The following is a 15,491-nucleotide window of genomic DNA, read 5'->3' on the forward strand; positions in this document are numbered from 1 at the left end:
CACACAAGTCACCAAACATCAACTGTTGCATCAGTGTATTGTGGGAGCCTGTCCCACAGTTCCCTGAGCCCTGTAGCATTCTGTCTATTTTCACTGGTGCAGCATGGGAAAATAATGACTCACGATGGCTGCGGGTATCTGAAGACATCTTCCTATAAATTATTTCCCTCATTCCCCTGCCATGTTAAGCAAACATCCCTTTTTCCAGGCAGAATCTTGCTTGTAGGAGTGATTGATTTTTATAAGTGAGGGGTGGGGCGGGGCAGGGCAGCAAAGAGGTTAGAGCACTTGCCTGCTGAACCCAGGGCTCAATGTTTTTCATAAGAAGGTCTTCCCACTCCAGTTGAGTGATCTGGAATGGATTAACCACTAACTCTGAAAAGAAATTCTGTGTCACTTAAGGCCTGAGCCAAAGCCCATTGAAATAATGGGATTTTTTTCATGACTTCAGTGACCTTTGGATCAAGCCCATATTGAGGTATTGCTCTGTCATGTTTATTTCTTGATGCTCCATAATCTAGAAATACATGTCTAAGAACACACCGGCATTACGCTGCAAATGTAGATGGCTTATTAAATCAGTTATGGTTCCTTTGGTCACTAAGCCTTACTTGGCTAACTGTGGTAATTGTACAGTTGACTTCAGTGGCCTTTGGCTCAAGTCCACACTGAGGTATTGCTCTGTCACATTTATTTCTTGATGCTCCCTAATCTAGAAACGTATTGCACTGAATATCTGCCCTCTCAACTTTCGATGGCGCTTCCTGTGCCTACCATGGTGCAAGCCCTTGAAAATCTTTCCCACCCTTGGAACCCTAATCACGTGCAATCCAGGACGTGGTGCTGCCTGGCAGCATGGTCAGCATTGAACATCAGGCACATCCTTTTACTGGGTCAGGGGTTACCCATGTGATGTGGCTGAGCGTGAGAAAACCCCAACTGTGTGGCGCCTGTGGGGGAGAGAGGGAGGTTCATGCACAAATGTAAACTGCTGAGAAGCTTCTTGGCCTTCTCTACAAGCACGACTCCCACAACAGCTTTGTTGCCACGTGGTGTGGTGGGGCAGCGGCTGGCACCAGGCAGCACAGAAGAAAGTACCAAGTATAGAGACGGAACAACGAACTCCATGCTGGGGCTATTTGTAATGGGTAGATGCGTTCACGGTACTAATAGCAAAGAAAGAAAGATGTTTCTCAGGCTATTATACCAACATGAGCCCACCGCCACAGGCTTGCCGCTCCCGATTTGAAATTCACGGTCTTCCTGTTACCTAATTCCTGTGCACCTGGAGAGCAGCAGCCGGAGCGGAGCACTGAGGGGCATTGTGGGGTTAGATATGGGACATCTCAGGAGGCTAATAAATTTGATTTTAAAATGTGGTGCTTCCACACTGGCCTTTAGTTGAACTTCTGAATTTGAGCTTGACGCTATACCTGCCAGGTAACATTGATTTTGTAATATAGATGATAGTGCTCCCTAAATTGAGCCAATGGTATTTAGAGTGAAGACAGTCATGTGGTAATATTGAGCTAACAGCCTTCAATTCGAATTTTTCTCATAGTGTAGATATAGCCTTGTTTTCTGTAGACATCAAATCTAGAAGAACTCAGATGTAAAGATTAATGTTGCAGAAAGATCAAGTACATGGAGTTGGGGGTTGGGTTATAAAGGTGGACAAAAATGCTGGTAACTTTAGAGCAAGCTAATAGACACCCGTGACAATAAATCTGTGAAATCTCCTCACCTGCTGTTTATTATTTACTTAATTGCATGTGATTTAACACAAGCATCCTAACATTTCCAGTTCAGTTATGTAGCTCTCCCTAGTAAGCAATAATGTTCCTTAAAGTCCAGAATCTGCAGGCCTTACATGAAATAATAGTTATGTAGAAGAATAGCCCTACTGAAGTCAAGGGGTGACCATTTTGAAACCATTGATCTGCTCACGAGTCCATATTAGGCAAGGTGAGGGGGTATAAGATCAAGTTTTTCAGGTGTTTTGTCTTAACCAGTGCTACTGTTCAGCAACAGGGTGAGTAGCTGGTGATGGTTGATGGCTGAAGTGCAGGTGTAATTTGACCTTGGTATTGACCTCTTTTCCTCTCCAGAATTGGAAGGCTTTTTGATGGCACGGAGCCTATTGTTTTGGACAGTCTCAAGCAGCACTATTTCATTGACAGAGATGGGCAAATGTTCAGATATATCCTGAATTTTCTACGAACGTCAAAGCTCCTAATTCCTGATGACTTCAAGGTGAGATTTTAAGCGATTTACGTGTGTTCGAAATTATTCTGCAAATATCTTTCCTCCTCAAAAGAGATAATTAGGGAGTGTGATTAAAATAGTCTATGAAACAGGAGGTGGTTTTGGAGCATTTGACAAAAGATTTTAATTGCTTGGCAGAAGTAAGCTTTGTCTCACTAAAGTGGCATCTGTTGGCCTTTTCTTGAATGGTATAAATGCTTACTTTTGCCTTCCTGAATGTAGTATAGTATATCTTATGCATTAAACTGTATGCACTCTCCAGAGGGGTTGTCCCCATCATTTCTCCTTTTCCTCCTTCAATTAAAAGGACCCCGTCCTGTGATCACAGGTTGATACTGGAGGAATGATACTGAGCCCTGACAGCCAAAAGTAAATAACATTAAAATGTGTAAGATGGGTGAACTTCAGAGTTGCATCTTTCCTTAACCCCTAAGAGTCCCACATGAGGCTTGTTCTTAGTGTCTTAACTAAGACATCAAGGGTGAGTTCTGCAACTGTATTATCTAAGCCAGGTATTTATCAGTCTGGACTCAGCTTTTATTTTTTAAGGAATTATGGTAATGAAAATTGTGCTTATTCTTCATGTCAGCCGCTAAGCTTAGTCAGGAGATCCAATGCTTTAGACTTCTTAGCACTTCCTGGGCGGGAGGGCCACTAGTGAAATGTGAGCTGGAGGTCGTTGCCCCAGAAGGGACCTGTGAATGTGTGTACATCTGAGTATGCATTGTGTTCAGCCATTAGCTTATATTAGTAGGCATGAAGTTAAGATGGGGTAGTAGAAGTGACATGGAAGAGTTAGACGTTGAGGATGCTGTAAAAACTTAGGTTCATTTTCAAGAGCATGTAACATTGAGCTCTTTTGCAAGTTTGTCCCTAATTGTGTATGTAGTGGGAAAATTAAGTTGCCTGCCTGATGAAATGAGCATTGGTTTCAGTTTAAGACCTTTTGAATAATCTCTGTTATCAAGATGCTTACCCTTTTTATGCATGACTTGTATGGCTAAGTAACAGAAGTGTCTAAAGGCTACCACTTTCATTACATTAATGGTTCACTCTTACAGAGTAGTTTAATACATAATTATAGCTGCTGAAAATATAAAACAAACCAACTCCTGACAGCATCTTCACACTCGTGTTCAGACAGTCCCTTCCAGTTACATTTTACGCCTTCTGTAAAGGTGCATGTTTAAAACAAATAGCTCTGCCTCTTCAGTACAGATGCTCGTATTAGCTGATGATTCTCATTTAATTATAAACACAGCTGGACAATTATCCATTTGTCATCTGCCTATTAAGCGTTATGTCTCTTGCTCAATTTCAATGCAATATTGACCTTGCTTCTGCTGCTCCTCTATTGTCATTACATTCCTGTGTGTTCCCTGATTCTCAGATTAGTTTTCTTCATGCAGACACTTTACCCCCAAAATAATGCTTTAAAGTCTCTTCTCCCGAACCTCCAGCAAAAAAAAATAAATAAATAAAATGCAAAATATAGAAGCAGGAAAACTTGGGAGCTTCAGTTCTAAATAATTTCAATACTGACTGTGCTTCAGAATGCATTTTCTATAGTGTTTGAGGCTACATAGCAGGAACAATACTGTTGACAAAAAGGAATATATTCAAAATATTTAATTTTTAAAAGCAGTCATATATGCAAATCATTATGCAAATATCAGAATCATTTTACTTTTAAAACCATTTCAGTCTTTCTCATTTACATGTTTATACTTGTTACTGTGCCTGCTAGTGTTGCTGTAAGACATGATGGATCCTAACGATGGATATTCTGAATCCAGATTTAGATCTGTTCCATCTGTTCACTGAGGTTGTCATTTTATGACATTACTATAGGGATAAAGATTTAGAGAAAGGTGAACCGTGGCTGTTGATGTGCTCCATAATACACGCTTTTTTTAAATGGAGGTAAACTTTTTTAAAGTATTATTTCAGTCAATATATATTAAGAGAATGCTTGTAGTAATTATTAAACAAGTAGAAAGGATTTCAAATCTAAAACTACTCTATGCCAGAATAACCAAACACAAAAGCAATTACTGTATATTCACAATGCATCTTGCTTAGTAGTGCACAGTAAAATATATTTCTTTCAGGACTACAGTTTGCTATATGAAGAGGCAAAGTATTTTCAACTCCATCCCATGTTAGGAGAAATGGAAAGATGGAAACAGGATCGGGAGACTGGCCGTTTTTCAAGGTCCTGTGAGTGCTTGGTGGTGCGTGTTGCCCCAGATCTTGGGGAGAGGATTACGCTGAGTGGCGATAAATCTTTGATAGAAGAAGTTTTTCCAGAAATTGGCGACGTGATGTGTAATTCTGTCAATGCTGGCTGGAATCATGACTCCACCCATGTCATCAGGTTTCCATTGAATGGATACTGTCACCTCAACTCAGTTCAGGTACGAAGTCATGAGTGCATCATTTTAAAGGTGGACTGATGATTGATTTTGTGCCAGTGAACTGACTCTCTTTATTTCAACTCCAGAAGGTTTCAGTGGGCAAATAAAAACTCTGAGGTTGCTAGTAAGAATAGGGTTAGTTCTACAGATCAGGGCTGACTTCCTCAACTTACTGCACATGCCTCTTTCTGCAAGTATTCTTGCACAAGAACAAACATTGCTGAAACAAGTTGCTTTGAAAGCCATGCAACTTCCCTACTGTTAGTCAAGTCTTTTGTGTTTAATCAGAAAAAGCCAGGTGTATGTATTGTTGTTGCCGTGGATGTGATTTTTGTTGGATGTGAGATTTATATTTTCTTCTCTGTGAACAAACGTAAATGAGGACATGTTTGCTTCTGAGAAAGTGGGCATCTTTATTTCAGGATCCATGGAATTATGCTGATTTCTTCCTGTTCTTCTTTAGATTATTTCATACTGAAATGGAAAAAATATGTAGCAATAGTGCATAAAATGAGGAGACTTGGTGTAAAGTAAACACCAAGAAATGACTGAGGAATGCTGGCGGAGTAAGGATTTTTCTTTTTTTCAGTTACGGCATGATATTCAACAGGTGTTTGGTGTCATAGTATCTTTCAATTTTATATGTACCTGTGCAGTGTTTTGGACACAGCAAAAGATACTTGTTTGTAAAAAACTCAAAATGGAACCTGACAAATTTTCCATCTCCCACTCAATCCATTACTATGCTACATTTGTAACTGTCAGTCAACTGAGGTCAGCTCACTTAAGTACAGACTAGGAATAATTTTTCAAGTAATTCTTACTCTTCAAGTCCATATCCCTCTAGCTGCTTCACCAAAAGATATGTGGGCACCCAGCCACTCTCAGCCAGAGATTTGAATAAGCAATGGCCCATGGATGTGCCCGTGCCTGTACTCTACATAATCCTGTCCTCCAGAGCAATGGAATAGAGGGAGGAGCAGACCCACGACCACACCAATTCTTTCCCCGCTGTCTGCCACCTGAGCTGGACAACTGAGTTGTCCACTGCTTCATGGGAGCTTTTTCCTCTTTTATTTACTCAATGTTCATTTTGGTTTTGTTTCAGTACGTGCTTTGCATTTTCATTTTACACACATCTGCGTTTTCTGTGGGTCCCTCTGTCTCTGGTTCCTTTGGACTGTTTCATCAGTCTGTCCTTATTGGCTTAACGTCTGAGGAATTCAACAGTCATTCTAGTTGTCCCTGGTGTCTTAGACTTTCACACCCTATCCAAATGCAAAGATGGCATGGGGATTAAAAGTAGATTTCACAGAGAAAGGAAGATAAGATTGAAGCTTCTCCTCATGGCACCCTCCTTAAGGTCTGTGGGGTCTGACTCCCTTTTTAACTTTCCCCAGCTACTTTGGTGGTGACTGAGGTTGCTTCAGACATGAAGCACTCCAAGATAAGAGGCCCTCTTTCTTCTGAGAGAGCCTCCAGGAAAAAGGGATTGGGTCACGTTGTGAGAATGAATCCTGGAGAGGCCTCATGTCCACTAATGCCCTTACATCTCCAAGGCTCCAGCAGATATTGGCACTAAAGACCTTGGTATCACTTAAGCAGGATTCTGCTCTGATTAGCCTCCCAATAGACAGCACTGAGAGGCACCTTCACCAGCACCGTCTTCACATCAGGAATCATCTTAATCCAAAGATTTGAGAAAATCTGAAACACTAGTACCAGCTGCGGCCCAAGGAATCCCAGGGCAGTCAGAGCCCTTTCAAGACTCTGGTCCCTCTCTTGGGCCCCCAGCCTCACACGGCATGCACTTGGAGCATAGAGGTAACCTTTCAGGGTGACTGCTTCACCCACATCAACCCCCACTTCTCGTCCCCAACTGGCACTTCATTGCCACTCTAGTTCTGACTGCCCACTGCTGTAGCCCTCGGGCACCATTAAGATTCTTGCAAGAGGATATGCTCCTCTCAGTGAAACTGGTGTACAGGGGCACCGAGAGAAGTTACCACCAGTACCAAGATATCAGTACCTCTGCCATTTATCACCACCTGTCACCTCACAAGTAGGAGCTAATCTTCCAATACTCACACATCTTCCAGTGCCTTCACAGCCCCCCAGCACTGTCTCCACCACCAGTACCAAGAGCTTCCCCTTTGGATATGGGATGGTACCACTGACTTCGAAATTTCTTGACAGAACTCTTCCTACCTTACCATATTATGCTGCTAGATGCATACCCTAGCAAGAAATTGCCAGAGCCCAGAAGGCATTCCAGGCTTTTTGACCATAAACATCCCTGGGAATTCTTTCCTAATCTACCTTATTGGAATCCTCGGTCTCTTAAGAGGACCACTTCTGCTGGGTTCCTACCCAGAAGAAACCACGTTTGGGCTTCCCAAAAGTGCAGCAACTACTACTGGCATGGTAGCCCTGGTCCCTAGTGCCACATATCTCCTGAGGATGTGAGGAAATTCAGGAGCTACCTGCAGGAGAGGAGACACCCTAAAAAGCTATCTGCCTGGGAGCGTGGTGATGGCAGCAGCAGCATCACTGTACCAGTGGGGAGAAGGACAGTTTGTGTGACGAGGGACCCAGTTTGCAGCGGGGAGAAGGATGATTTGTGTGATGAGGGGCCCAATTTGAAGAACCTCTTCAAATCTCCTCAGGGGAGGTTCAAGCATTTCTGCCATCTCTGGACATTCTACACATCCTGCTGCTCTATCCTCAAGTAAGATAGTTTGCCTGTTAATGAGGCGCTCTTGTCTTCTGCCTGTAATTTCTGGTGGCTCCCTGCCTCTCTTGTATGTACCTTCAAATGGACAGACAAAAACGTTACATGTCAGTGAAAGGGCTGGAGTATTCCATACCACCACCCAGCTCCCTCATAGTGGATGCAGACAACAAGGTAAAGTGCCGAAATCACTCAAGATTAATGCCCTCTGTCAAGGGGGTGCAATACCTAAAGTCCTCAGTAGGAAGACTTATTTATCCACCATTTTTCAATTTTGAGTAGCTAATTTTCACACTATGATGCCAAAATATGGGTTGAGCAACTATTCAAAATATGGCCGTTTTATTGCTTGCCTGCCACAGAACAAGTAGTAGTACCAAGCCCTTGTTTCCAAAGGCAGTGGCAATTCTCAAATTTAGGACTGGGCTGCTGATCTGAGGTGATGTCTGTACTTCTGAATAATAGGAAATCATCCATATGTAAAACTTATCCACAAAAGTAGAAACACTTAACGCTTCTTTTCCCAGTATTTCCATCATTCTGTGTCTGCTTTGGAAGCTTCGCTAACAAGGACTTTGAACTACCTTTTAGAATGGAGAACGTAAAAGTTATATGCTATTCTATAAAGATTTGAGAAAAATGCTGAAGGAGATACCAAAGAGAGATGTGTTGATTGTCAGAGGAGATTGGAACACGAAGGTTGGGAGCATGTCATGGGAAGGTTTGGATATGGATAAAGAAATAAACGAGGCGAGAAACTACTAGAGTTTGCTACTGAGCACGAGATGATTATCTGCAACACAAGATTCCAACAAAAGGACTGTAGGAAGTGGACATGGTGATCGAATGATGGGAAATCCAAAAACATGGTAGATATGATTTTGATAAGAAGAAGATGGGCAACATCAGTACTGCAGTGGCGAACTTTCCAAGGAGCGGATATAGACTTGGACCACAGCCTAATGACTGCAAACATCAAAATGAAATTCAAGAGAGAGTGTAAGACACAGTTTAAGAAAAGAAGAGACATGTCAGGCTAGGTGAAGAAGAAATAAGGAATGCATACAGAGCAGTACTCAAAGAGAAGATTAGGAATGTAGCCATAGAGAAAGGACCTAGATATGAGAGTCGAAGGGATAGCCACAGCGATAGAAGAGACAATTGAGCAGACTGTTCTGGAAGAAGAGAAGATCAATAAAAAGTGGATTACTGAAGTTGGTCCAAGAGAGAAGATTTTTGGAGATCTGAAAGGATGTTTCTGAGAGGGCAGAACAGCAATATAGGGTGAAATGCAATGAGGTAAGGAGAGAGGCCAGAAAGGATAAGGCGAAATGGTTAGAGGAGCATTGTGAAGGTATTATGGCAAAAGTAAGACCAGGGAGATATCTAAAATTATTAGGAATATTAATAGGACATGGTAGCCAAAGCAGATGGCAATCAAAGACGAGAACAAAGAGGTGCTCATGAACAAGGAGAAGATTGTGCAGTGATGGACGAGATATTGCACCGATCTGTACAAAGTGGACAATTGGACCCAAGCATCTTGGAGAGACTGATCGAAGAACTGAAAGAGTTATCTCTGCTGAACATTGAGAGTGAGACCGATTATTTTAAAGGAGGAAGCAAAAAGATCAGTGAAACAACTAAAGAACAACAAGAGCCCTGGAAATAAGATCATGGGAGAGATGATTGATTTATGGTGGAAAAAGTATGATTCGGGAAATATGCTGACTATGTAACATAGCATGGAAAGAAGGGAAGACACCTAAGGAATGGACGAGATCTGTGCTAGTGACAATACACAAGAAAGGAAGTGCATTGGAGCGCAAGATCTATATAACAATTGCCCTAACAAGTCATCTAGGAAAGATGCTGATGATAGTACTGACGGAGAGACTAAGATCACAGATAGAAGAACATCTAGCGGACGAGCAACCAGGGTTCAGGAAAGATAGAAGTACCATACAGCAGATATTGGCATTAAGACTGATAGTGGAGAAAGCTCAACAAAAGAACAAGAACATCTACACTGGTTTTGTCGATTTTCAGAAGGCATGTGACAGTATAGATCAGAAAATGACTTGGGCAGTGTTGGAGTCGTATAGAGTGGATAACAGACTGATACGGTTCTTGAAGGATATCAGCGACAATGCGGAGGCAGCGGTGACAACTTGCAGAGAGTTGGGAAGTTGGTTTAGAACAAGTAGAGGTACGAGACAAGGAGATCCAATGTCACCAAGTATCTTCATCACACATCTAGAGAGAGCGATGGACAAGATCAAGAAAGAGGTAGAAGGGATATCTGTGCACAGGATAAGAATTAACAGTTTGAGGTTTGTGGATGAAATAGTCATCATTGAGGAAGAGGAGGAGAAGCTAGTGAAAACAGTGCAAGTTGCTAAACAAGGAAGGGAAATGGTATGGACTGATTATGAATATTATAAAACAAAAACAATGGTATTTGGAGATAAGACAATGGGAAGGAAGATCAGTATAGATGGGATTGAACTAGAGAATGTAGAGAAATTCACATATCTGGGAAGCAATATAACATGATCTAGGCTATAAGAAGGAAATAGCGACTAGAATAGCAAAAGCAAGAGCGAGTTTGAAGGTGATGGATAAGATCTGGAAAAGCAAAGCAATTAGCTTAGGAGCAAAGCTGAGCATCTTGAAAACGTGTATTCAGCAGCATGTTGTATGGTGTGAGACGGGTGATAATGAAAGATTCGAAGAGAAGAGTACTGGCATTTGAGAGGAGTTGCTATAGAAAGATCCTGAGAATAGGATGGATGCAGAAGGTCACCAACAAAGAATTATATAGGAAGATACAGCTGAAAGAGAACCTACTGCAGAAGGTTATACAATGCAAGTTACAGCTATTCAGGAATATCTGCAAAATGATTGACAAACAAAAAATCAAGACCCTAGTATTTGGCATAACGGACAGCTCAAAGAGGAGAGGCAGACCCCACAGAGAATGAGTAGATGATAGAGTAGATTGGCATGGAGCTAGTCTGTAGAAACTAAGCCACTGCGCACTGGACAGGGAAAGATGGAAAGAAATACTGAGAGAGGCATCAGACACCAATGGGCATTGAGCCCATTTTGTTGATGATGATGATGATGATCTTTTGAAGTACACCTGGAAGCCTATGGGTGCCAGTGCATTTCTGCATATTTCTTAGCACATCATTCCGTGTAGCCATAATCTCTACCAGAAGATTGGGAGAACTCTGGGCATACATTGTTGACCTCTGCCATGCACTACTTTCTCCCATAACAAGGTCACATGAAGTGCCCATCCTCAGTTTCTCCCAATGGTCTTGTTAGATGTTCCTATCAATCAGGATATCTGTCTGTTGCTAATTCCCCCCAAAACTCACCCATTAAAGGAAGAGGCGGGTTCCACACTTTTGACATTACAATGGCACTTGCCTTCTTCGTGCCCAGTGTTAGAACCCTTAGAACTTCATCTAGCTGTTTGTATCTCTCTCAGAAGGAATGAAAAGACAATCTGTTTCCACTGAGAGACTGTCAAAGTGGGTTCTAGGTTGCATCAAATTCTGCTACACTCTCATTAGAGTGCAACCACCCCACCTCATCCCAAGGTGACATCTCAGTCCTCTGGAGCACTGTTTACTTTTATAACCATTTTTAAGGATGTTCCCACTGCTGAAACTTACAAGGCTGCAGCCCAGTTTTCTCTTAATTTGTTCCACAAACATTGTGCTATTCTATCCATGTCCAAGGTAGACATACCCTTTAGTGATGCCATCCACCAAACCATCTTGGATCCACTGACCTAATACCTGTCTCACCACTGAGTCACTGCTAAGGAGTCTCCTACAGTAGAGCATCGTTACGCACATAGAACTAAAGAATAAGGAAGGGTATTTACCTGTTAGAGACTTGAGTTCTTTGAGCTGTTTTGTCCCCGTGCATGCTTCTCCCTGCATATCCTTGTTCTGGAGCACAAGATGGGTTAAACTCAGACACACACCCATGGACGCCATCGATTCAAATATCTGGTTGATAGCGCATGAGCACACATGCTGATTATGTTGGAATGCCCATAGGGACAAAACATCTTGAACTCAAGTTACTGAAAGGTGAGTAACCTCTTTTTAACCAGTTAAAAATTGGGTAAAAATGCAATGTCATCTAAAGGAAATACACTAATTGAGACATTCTACCAAAGTCTGTTAATAGAACTGTGTGGTGTTTGTTCTTTATCTGGGTCACAGTTTGGCTACTGCAAATTAATGGTCCTTCATCTACAGCGGAGTCTTGAGCTTTTTGTTGAGGTTTTTTTAAAAAATGTTTGTTTACTCTTTTCAGGTACTTGAGAGGTTGCAGCAAAGAGGATTTGAGATTGTTGGCTCATGTGGAGGAGGGGTGGACTCTTCCCAATTCAGTGAATACGTACTGAGGCGAGAACTCAGAAGGACATCTCGTGTGCCCTCTGTCATTCGAATAAAGCAAGAGCCTCTGGACTAAATGGACATGTTTCTTTATGCAAAAAAGGGACGTTATATGTGCAGTTTGGACACCAAACAAGTCCTGGAACTAAAATTGAATAAAGACACCTTTGTATGAAATATAGAGACCACACCTGAATTCATATGGGAGCTTTTGGAATAGTAATAACAACAACCTCAAGGTGTAATTGTATGTCAAAAGAATAGGAAATGCAAACGAAAGAAAAAAAAAAACTGGGTAGGTAGAGTTGGTGCTGTGATGGCCATTAAGTGTCCTAGGCCTTCTTTAGGCCCACTTAACGGTAAACAAGCCATTACTATCAGAGGAGACACAGACTGCTCCTATACATTTTCCATTACTGGAGATCCATCCACTTTCCCATGTGTACATCTTGATTCAAGTTTCTTTCCGTAGGGAGGTTTATGTCAGTATCTTTTTAGAGATGACCAGGCAGGAAGACTTCAGGAAACATCCATCCATTGCAGTGAAAGCTAGTGGGCTGAGATTTTAAGCATAGTCTATATAGAAGTCTCACACTTTGGTCTGCCCATGCAGAGGTGAAAAGTTACATTTTTGGTTTAAAATGAGTTAAGTTTTTTTGTTTGTGCAATGGGGCCAGAATTAATAACTGGTAGAATTGTTCTAGTTTGATTCTGCTGCTTTCCTACAATTTTTTAAAATTTTATAATGTATTGGATACAATAAACTCTGTTTAAAATAAAAAGGGTCTGTTTTAACCAACAAAAGCAAAAAAAAAAAATGTTGTTGAAGTAATCAGTCAGTAGCTCACTCGATTACGCTTCTCCTAATCCCATTAGGACTGCAGAATAGTAAGTTATGTTGCATACAGGAAGCAAGCTGCAATCCCCATGCATTGTAGAAGTGAGTTACAGGAAACAGATGCTCTCATTGGCCTATATTGGAAAACCTGTCTAGTTTGCCATGTATTGTTGGTTTACATTCAACACTAGTTTTTTAAGCTTTGTCTGAGTTTGAAAAGAGGCTGTTGTGGTGATGGGACCATTATTAACACTGGTTAAACTTAATAAAAGTTTGGCCTAGAGACATTGGTCATGAAAATAATGCCAGGTGAATGTTCTGAAACGTATTACTAACAATAGTCACATTCCTTTTTAAACATGGAGTTGGCAGCTGTAACTCTGAATTACCTTGATGACTGTAAGTCAGAATGTTTGCTTTTAATGTTATTAATTTCCCTTGTTTAGGGCTAATAAATTTTTGCGTAGAAGTGAGACTCTTCAGCTACACCGTCACCCTTATTCTTCTTGCTTGGAAGCAAAAGTTATCCTGCAACTTATTCTTATTGTGCATCTCATTAAAATCAATTGTGCAGATGCCCAGCTGATGTCAATTAGTCTTTGCAAAATAAACATACTGTATAAGGACACTACAGCACAAGCGTCACAGGTTGATAATTTTATCATATTAGATGCACCAGCAACCACGTTATCTTTCATCCAAAGTATTTCTTTATGCAATGTTACACTGTATGACTGTGTATTACTATGGAAAATCCAATCACATCGATGGTGCAGACATTCCATTATTTCAGTGGAAACTTGCTATTTATTTGTGAAAAGTAAATACTCCATGTAACAAGGTTTTTAATATAGTTCTGATAACTGAAAAAAATAAACCACATTTTCTGGTTTTTATTAACATTCAGGAGAAGGAGGGGTATTTAATATTTCCTTGGCAGTGCATGCCATTGTGATTTGAAATGAGCGAAGTTATGGAATGGTTTGGGAGGGTGGGAGGTCTAAGGAAGGAGAGCTCCGCAAATCTTAGTTGAGTAGGCAATTACGAGGTTCTACTTTTCATGATGATCTGTAGGTATACATCTATGAAAAGCTGGAAAAGTTGTATAATTTTAAATGCTTGTTTCTGAGAAATAAGAATACTCCTCTTAACAAATAAATCAATTTTTGTACGTTATTCTCACCCCACCCCTAAGTTGGTTGTTAGTTTACAAAGAAAATGGCTGAATACTTGGGAAATAAATATTTTAACACATCTTTAAACAGAACAGAATTGGAAATGGTGGAATACTGTTTGTGACTTAAAAAAACAAAACAATCTCACAGCTCAAGGATTGATATGTGTTGGTCCAAAGTAAGCTGAAATGGTTGAGACTAAATATGAAAAACTTGAACATACATTATGGAAACTCTGCCTGGCTCTTAGAGTATCTAGGGTTGCTAGTAGGGGCTCTGACTTACTACAGGGCACCTGACTGTTCTCTATTTTGTAAGCACAGAGATGATTGGGATGGATGGGAGACAGGCATCGAAACAATCCACTTTGTCTGTTCTCTTAAATTCCACTGCAAAACATTTTCATTGCTGGTTTCTTAAATTATTCTGGGCTTTGTTCAGATGGAAGTTTTGTGATTCTTAGTACAACATAGCTGTTCTGCTCCCTGAAGCAGGAGAGAACTTCCTGCTCTTTCCAAATCCCTGAATGGGCAGATATGCTTTCACTGAATGGTCATTCATTAGAATTGAGTCATAAATCATTCTGAGACCCTGAATGTAAATGTCATGGCAATTATGTTGTGGTTATGAAGTAAGAGGTCACAAAGTAATGACTAGTGAAAAATAATGAGAGGCAGGAAAAAACAAAGCATCGATTTTTAAAGAGGAAACAGATTAGTTGTGTGCACACAAGAGTCACAGTTGGAACAGTCAAGTATCAGAGGGGTAGCCGTGTTAGTCTGGATCTGTAGAGCAACGAAGGGTCCTGTGGCACCTTGTAGACTAACAGAAAAGTTTAGAGCATGAGCTTTCGTGAGTTAACTCACTTAAGTGAGTTAACTCACGAAAGCTCATGCTCTAAACTTTTCTGTTAGTCTATAAGGTGCCACAGGACCCTTCGTTGCTCTGCAGTTGGAACAGTGTGTCTTTAAAAGGTTGCTTAAAAATCTGATCAGTAGACACATGAGCAATATATTCAGGATGGAAATAAGGACAGCTCATTTCTGGAAGCTAATAATTTTATATGTATTATAATTTTAATTTATCTTTTTTTAGTATAAGTATATTTTGTGCCATCAGTGGATGTTTTATTTAGCTACACCAAGTGGAAAAAACGCAATGAATGCCATCTGCCAACTCTGCATGTCTGGCAGGTTGATTAAGCAACTGTCAAAGTGACTGTTATGCATGTACACTGAAAATGCCATGTGACACACTCTTCCTTAAAATAAAACTTGGGGGGAGGAAAAACTCTTGACTTCCAAAGAACTGCAATTGCATTGATGCTGTTTGAATAGTTGATGCTGGATTTTTACAAGTAGCCCTCAAAGGTTTCATTTGTGAAACCCAGTTCAGCTCTTCTCCAAATTCAACCTTAACCTACTGTGTGTAATTAGTCTTCAAACTCCCGGATCTGATGAGCCCCTACCTTGAACTAATCAATCCTCTCTTCATTTGGTCAGGTGGGAAAAATTATAACCCCTAATTTAGTTTCATTTTGTAGAATTTCTACATATGAAATAAAACCACTTGGGTAATTCTCTTGCCCACGCCTCTTGTAACAGGAACTTTGTCCAGTTCCATTTTGAAGTTTCTTTTCCT

The 15,491-nt window shown here is 40.8% G+C and overlaps 1 protein-coding gene across 8 annotated transcripts in view; it reads left to right on the forward strand.

The window, feature by feature from the left end:
* Window positions 1-14,681, forward strand: part of KCTD1 (potassium channel tetramerization domain containing 1) — a 98,414-nt gene extending 83,733 nt beyond the window's left edge. For all 8 annotated transcript variants that reach the window (XM_074987261.1, XM_074987265.1, XM_074987260.1 and 5 more), the window contains 3 exons: window positions 2,109-2,253; window positions 4,377-4,682; window positions 11,755-14,681. In XM_074987261.1, the coding sequence (XP_074843362.1) occupies window positions 2,109-2,253; window positions 4,377-4,682; window positions 11,755-11,913 (610 nt within the window). In that variant the 3' untranslated portion in view covers window positions 11,914-14,681. The remainder of the gene's footprint in view (window positions 1-2,108; window positions 2,254-4,376; window positions 4,683-11,754) is intronic.
* Window positions 14,682-15,491: the final 810 nt, after the last annotated feature.

This window comes from Carettochelys insculpta, chromosome 2, assembly GCF_033958435.1.
Source record: "Carettochelys insculpta isolate YL-2023 chromosome 2, ASM3395843v1, whole genome shotgun sequence".
NCBI classification, from domain to species: Eukaryota; Metazoa; Chordata; order Testudines; family Carettochelyidae; genus Carettochelys; species Carettochelys insculpta.